The 6,615-nt window shown below is 41.9% G+C and overlaps 1 protein-coding gene across 3 annotated transcripts; it reads right to left on the bottom strand.

Annotated features, from left to right (window-relative positions):
- Positions 1-702: 702 nt before the first annotated feature.
- On the bottom strand, positions 703-6,412 carry LOC117855457 (MADS-box transcription factor 51). Of its 3 annotated transcripts, none has more exons than XM_034737813.2 (5): positions 6,083-6,411; positions 2,603-2,681; positions 2,308-2,363; positions 2,128-2,227; positions 703-1,075 (listed from the first exon to the last, which is right to left on the bottom strand). In XM_034737813.2, the coding sequence occupies exons 1-5, from the start codon at positions 6,265-6,267 to the stop codon at positions 986-988; spliced, it is 510 nt and encodes a 169-aa protein (XP_034593704.1). In that variant the 5' UTR covers positions 6,268-6,411; the 3' UTR covers positions 703-985. The 3 variants fall into 3 exon arrangements, with proteins under 3 accessions (XP_034593704.1, XP_034593705.1, XP_034593706.1); XM_034737814.2 differs by having other exon boundaries at positions 2,128-2,224; XM_034737815.2 differs by having other exon boundaries at positions 703-2,227; positions 6,083-6,412.
- Positions 6,413-6,615: the final 203 nt, after the last annotated feature.

Raw genomic sequence — 6,615 nt, 5'->3', positions numbered from 1 at the left:
TTCCCCGTCAGAAACAGCGATAGGTTCCTCAGTTCTTGCGAGATCATCTTTGTTTTAATTAGACGCAATCTGCAGTCATCATATAGAGAATCTGTACAAGACCAGAATATGGCCAATGAGCACCAAACACTCAAACAGCAAGCCGGCCCAGCCCAACGTCCACGTGTCCAGCCACGCACGCACAAGAGCTCCTCCAACACAGGTATGCAATGCATCAGCAGTTCAGCACAGACATCTCATGCCAAGGCTATGGTGGCAACTGTTATCTAGAACTCGTGCACTCAAACTCACCAGCACAAGATCGTTTTGGTGCTGCAGAAAGAACCAGCAGCGTTTTCTGTTTATTTGATTGGTATTTAAACTACCTCAAGGAAGATCACGGCAGCTATTCTGCCGGAACGTGACCGTGCCATCCCACGGCCGATGCACACGACGCTAGACGCGCTCTGCCTCACGACGCAGCGTGGCGAGAGCGAAAGACTCGGTCTGCTCCAACAGGATGAGCAGCTCCGACTTACATGGAGAAAAACAAATTATCTGATAAACCAAAAATAAACTAGATTACCTAACAGCAACACAAACCTTGGTAAAATTCCAATATGTATTTTCAAAATAGAATTCCAATTATTATTGATGCCATAAACAGACCTCAAGAACTATTAACTTGCACCTGCTAAATCAAAACCATCAGCTTGCTAGATCGAACTACCAACTGCCTACTGCATTCAGATCTGTCAAGCATTCATTCTGATCAGTTACAGCACCAAACTTTTTGTCATTATAGGTAGGCTGCGTATCGCAACAGACCAGGGGAGCATGGTACTACAATCCCCTCAAGGGACGCTACAGTTTGGCAGATCCAAGCTTGCAGTTGCAGAGCATCATACAGTCTTACAAAAGCCACAATCAGTAAGTATTGATCCCAAGGGGGAGCACCATACGTGCACGCCCCGTTTCGTTCACCAGATGCACCCTGCTTCCGTGCTCACGGCGTTCCTTGCTCCTCACTTGTAGTTCCATTACATTTCTGGCCACTGGTACTCGCTCCGCTGTTTTGTTTCGCCAACATCTGCATCTGATCACCATACCAAAGCAGAAATTAGCATGTCATCAGTGTCTTAATTGCTTTATCAATTTATTCAGAATGACGAATATATATCCTGTGGTTTATCTGACTGATCATTTCAGGCAGCAGGCCACACCATCAAGTTCACAAAAGCTCACGGATAGCTCATTGCCAGTGCTAATCCAGTAAAGCAGTATAACCCACCTGCTGTCTCATTCACACCAAAAGTATCACTGAATTTTCGTTTCAAAAAAAAAGGTATCACAGAAAATTTATTCACAAAGAACAGGTAAAGCAGCATAACCCACCTGTTGTCTCATTCACACCAAAAGTATCACTGAAATTTCGTTTCAAAAAGAAAAAAGGTATCACTGAAAATTTATTCACAAAGAACAGGTAGAAGATGGTTCCTAGTTTTCTACACATTTTGTTCCCAACAGATCGAGTTTCTGACGAGGGTTTTCATGCAAGGCCTCACATTTCTGCACTGAAGAGGTTAGATTGCTCACGCTTGTACAGTAGCATCATGTCTAACAGTACAGTGTTGCCCATTCCAATCCAATGCTATTTCCAGGAAAACTAGCATTTACAGTCATGGTGCTGAGGTAGGCCACACTTTAAAGAAAACAACAATTAGCAACATTCAAAGGAACGTGGTTCCCTGCATTCTTCATTATCAGATTATCAGTAACCAAAATTAAGAACCACTACACATAGTTTGAAATGCATTCGTGTCTATTTTCCCTTGTCTTACTAAATATCAGTGAACAAATGAAGCTTCATCAAACCATACGCTACCTGAAGTTAGCAATATCCATTGAATATAATGGAAAATTATTAATGTTAAAAAATCATCAGGGAAAGTATGTGTCTCGTTGAACGGCCCAGCTTGAGTCAAAAGAAAAATACCAAAACAACTGGGAGCTGCGTCATTATTTTATTTATATCGCCAAAGCTGTGAGATGCTGAATTAGCTACCAAAATCACCACAATTTGGACTCTCTTAACATACTAAGGCTCAAAGATGGCATCAAGAAAACAGTTCCGCTTTGATCTCGTACCTTCCTGGATCTTGTATCCCTCAAAGCATTTCTCAGAAGATTTTCCAGCTTCTCTAGGTCATTGGCATCTGAATCGTCAGCATTGCTCTTGGAAGACCTGCTGGTTTGATGCAATTATTATCATTTTATCATTAACAAAAAAGTAGAGTCAGTAGAAATTGTGATATCCTAGTGTAATACCAGGTTGCAATCTCGCTAAGCGTCGACTGCAAATCTGAAGAAGCTCCATCCTTGTTCTGAACCAAAAACACACCCTCGTCAGCTAAGTTCAGCATTTTTATTTCTTTTATTTTGCATTTGCATAGACTGTACAAACAGAACATTATGTATACTGCAAACCGAGCATGTGTTTGGTGCTGGCAACCGGAAGTGTCACATCATGTAAAGACTGATGATTTCTGTATATATAATCCAAATTTGTGCAGCTGTAGGCGGCGAGCTATGCATTGGAAGAGCGATATAGTGAGGTCTTTACATTGTTTATATTTCGATCTCCATCCTCAGTTTTTCCTGCTCCAGAAAATTGCTTATAGCGGTTATATGTATCTTCTATGCTGAAAAGGGGAAAACAGAAAAGGGATAACATATTAGCTCAATGCATAATGACCTCTTGGAATATCAGTTTATGTTCACCTAATGAAGCATAATTGCAGCTAGTTTCATTGGAGGAATACACCTTATTACAATATATACCCTCTCCTGATACATTTCAAATTTCAAGTCAGAATTTGACGCATCAAATAACCATGCCATGATCCATCACGTTCCACACTGATTCTTTAGAGTTTCATTATTCTACAAAAGTACTATTCTAATCTATTTAGTTCTCATAAAGGTTTTGCATTACTCTGGAAGCTCAAGAGTTTCCATTTCTAGTTTCATGATCACAGAAAAATATAAAAATCTAGCTGTAATATATTTTTTTCCATTCATCCTGTTTAGTTTGTTGAATAAAAGAGGAGCTGGTAGTTAGTTATGGATGTCCATATTCAATGCAATGTCCTATCAAACAAATACACTAATAATGGAAAGATCTAGGAAAACTTCTGTTAACAAATTTCTTCTCATTTGAATTTATTTGCCTTTTCCTCCCTTGAATCAGAACACGGAGAAATCTATTATGTGTTTCAATTACTATAATTTTGAAAATAAGCCATATCTAGTGATATGGGTTCAAATGTAATAGGAATGCTAAATGCTCCATGCATATTGGAATAACTAAGTCTTTTCTCGTTGCATTCATTATTTCTGACAGTAAGTACAAAATTGCCGATGTTAGCACATTATATAGCTAGCTAAGTTGGCGGACACTCTTGGAAGAGCCCTTATTATCAAGCCATCCACCTAGACCGTCTAGGTTTTCTTGTGAGCCAAAAATTAGTAGAGAAATCAGGAACTAGGTGCTTGATTAGGCTTTTGCGCCATCTCTCTACTAATTGGATTTAGCATTTTCGCAAAACTTCTTCCACAGGCTCTAACTCCAACTCCAACTCCAACTCCAATTAAAAGATAATTATAATCATGCCCTCAAACCATCATCGTGCCTTTACGCAACTGGCTAGAGAGGGGAAAAAAGGGGAAAAAGGAAACACCAAACTGCCATGGAAAAAAAAGGAAGGAAGAAGAATTGGGGGAATGACGAGAAATCATGCTAATGTTTAGGTGGGCATAGCTTTGCCTTACATGCTGAAGGCTTTTTTAAGGTTAGAGTGGCCCAGCTAATGCACATGGTACTATACAAGAGGACTCGATGTTATTCCAACTTCAATTAAAGATAATTACAATCATGCTCTCAAATCATCATCGTGCCTTTACGCAAACTGGCTAGAGAGGGACGCAAACTGGCTAGAGAGGGAAAAAAGGAAACACCAAATTGCCAAGACGCAAACTGGCTAGAGAGGGAAAAAAGGAAACACCAAATTGAGGGAAAAAAGGAAACACCAAATTGCAGAGAGGGACGCAAACTGGCTAGAGAGGGGAAAACGGAAACACCAAATTGCCAAGGAAAAAAAAGGAAGGAAGAAGAATTGGGGGAAGGATGAGAAAGTAGTGACGTCATGATGTGCTAGCTGATGTGATAATGTTTAGGTGGGCATAGCTTACCTTACATGCTGAAAGGCTTTTATTAAGGTTAGAGTGGTCCAGCTAATGCACATGGTACTATACAGGAGGACTTGATGTTATTTTTACTGCTATGTGTTTATAAGTGAAGACCCTGCCATTTTTTTTCCCTCTCATCTCTCTATTTTCCTTTTTTCTGTTTTTTCTTCCTCTTTTACTACATGTAGAATTGTTCCTAGCCTAGGTGTTGCCCCTTGCTCGTAGCCACTTGAGGTTGCTGACTACGAGAGCGCATCAAACATATGGGCCGGGGTAAGTCAAGTATATACATAATCTAGGAATAACCTCCAACGATGAGTTTTCGGACAACAAAAAAGGAGCCCCCTGTTGATGCATCCAGAGAAAAAAAGTCGAAGTAAATATGAGCAAATACACATGTGAGCTCTCGGGCATCATGTCCGCATAAGAAAGGAGCTTTCTCAAGTAAAATTTGCATATGGACAACAAATCTAAGGAGAGTTAAAGTGTGTAGATTTGACTTTTAGCTAAGAGGTGGAAGAAGAGAGCGTGATCAAAAGAGTGATTCACCAAATGTTAACTTTTCATAGCATTTATTATCCTTTATCATCTATAGAAAGCATAAAATGTGCTAGATTTATATCAGTTGTAAACCCCTGTAGCGTTATATTTGTTTCATGCGGTTATAATTTATCATTCATTTTTTTGATAAAAATATAATAATTTTAAAATTATATTTTGCATAATAGAAAATTATATTATATCATGACAAAATTTGAACTTGGGTTTTATCTTTCACACGGGGTCCAGGATTATAAAAATGTTTGTTCAACTAACACGTTAACTAAAATTATTAATTGGCTTACTGTAGATGCAAGTGATTAATGGCGGCATGCCACCAACAAAATATGCGTACCAAGTGAAAACAGACAAAAGTGATGAATGCATAACTATGGAGTAATATAATATATATGTAACTACAATTTTATCAAGTTTCTCATTGTTGGTTATAATATGTTTTTGTACCCTCGTTATTAGGTTGGTGCATCTTTTGCTATCATTATCTTGATGTTTTTTATACTCATTTTTATTGTCTGTTTCCTCTTTTCTATGCGGTGGTCTTGAATAGTTACTAATAATTCATATTTAACCATTAGAATTAATTAACTTCAATCATAGAAAAAGTAAATAGAAGTTCCTAGTTACAAACAATAGTCTGGTATATTTGTTTGAGTTAGTATATGATGTATCGACAACATGATAAACAATCTAAAAAAAAGTTTACACTTAAAAATACAAAATTACAACCAAATAAAAATACATCATGGTGATATATACTCATAACAACTAAGCAACTTCAGCATCACCAACATCTTCACCATCACATGCAGTTTTCTTGTTGTACTTGCACCAAATTCTTGTGTCTGGAAAGCTAATTGAAAAATATGTCTCTACCTAATTCCATGTAGGTTGTGGAGTATGATGATGACGCCGTGCAAATAAATGGTGCCAACGGCTCACGAGCACCGGAGCACGCTCAGCACGTGCGCATGGCGAGAGGAGACAGAGTTCGCTGCTGTTGCCGGCTATTCTGAAGCCAGTGGCAGAGCACACCCAGCCGGACCTGGAGAAGAGCAAGACAAGATCCGGAACAGGTGCCGCGCCATGAGTCCTAAAATGCACAGGGCCATGCAATGCAAGGCGGTATCCCAACTCGGGGGACGGTCTCGAGCGCATGGTAGCGCGCAGGCGCGCCGCCGCCGCCGCCGCCGCCGTCCGTAACGGGATCGAAGGCAACAGCAGCTCGGGCGATTCGGGCGGACATCGTGCTTAGCGAGTAATTTCACCCAAAGGGGTGGGGAGAGGGAACCGTAACCTGGTGGAGGCGTACTCGTGGAGCTTGCCGGCGGGGGAGAAGATGATGAGCGCGACCTCGGCGTCGCAGAGGAGCGAGAGCTCGAAGGCCTTCTTGAGTAGCCCCGCGCGGCGCTTGGAGAAGCGCACCTGCCGGCTCACCCGGTCCTCGATCCGCCGCAGCTCCATGCGGCCGCGAGGTGGCATCGCCCGCCTGCTGTAGGAATCCGGTGCTCGGCCAATCACAATCAATCTCCTCTCGCGCCGTCGCTGGGAGCAGAGCGGGTGCGGCGCAGCGGAAGGGGGTTGTTGGCCGACAGCGCCGACTCCCGAGGGGGGGGGGGGGGGCGGTGGGCCCGCAGCTCAGTGACCGTGGCGCCGGGCCTTTGGGCAATGGGATCTTTACGGCGCTCCTCCCCTCCTGCGATGCAACTATATCGGACATTGTTGTCTTGTTGGGGATATCACGTGGTAAAAACTTCCAGATTAGGAAGGAAACCGCGGGCGCAGGTGGGCTGATGATGAGGTGGGCTGGGGGCATGCGCGACAGCCGGA

This window comes from Setaria viridis, chromosome 5, assembly GCF_005286985.2.
Source record: "Setaria viridis chromosome 5, Setaria_viridis_v4.0, whole genome shotgun sequence".
Lineage (NCBI taxonomy): Eukaryota > Viridiplantae > Streptophyta > Magnoliopsida > Poales > Poaceae > Setaria > Setaria viridis.
Note: the sequence above shows the minus strand (reverse complement) of the source record. Positions and strands in the feature narration are given on the sequence as shown.

Coding starts and splice junctions, on each gene's coding strand:
- LOC117855457 (XM_034737813.2), bottom strand. CDS start 6,267: ATGCCACCTCGCGGCCGCATGGAGCTGCGGCGGATCGAGGACCGGGTG. Junction 2,228..2,307: donor CTTAGCGAGATTGCAACCTG/GTATTACACTAG, acceptor GCATCAAACCAG/CAGGTCTTCCAAGAGCAATG. Junction 1,076..2,127: donor GGGATACAAGATCCAGGAAG/GTACGAGATCAA, acceptor TATGGTGATCAG/ATGCAGATGTTGGCGAAACA.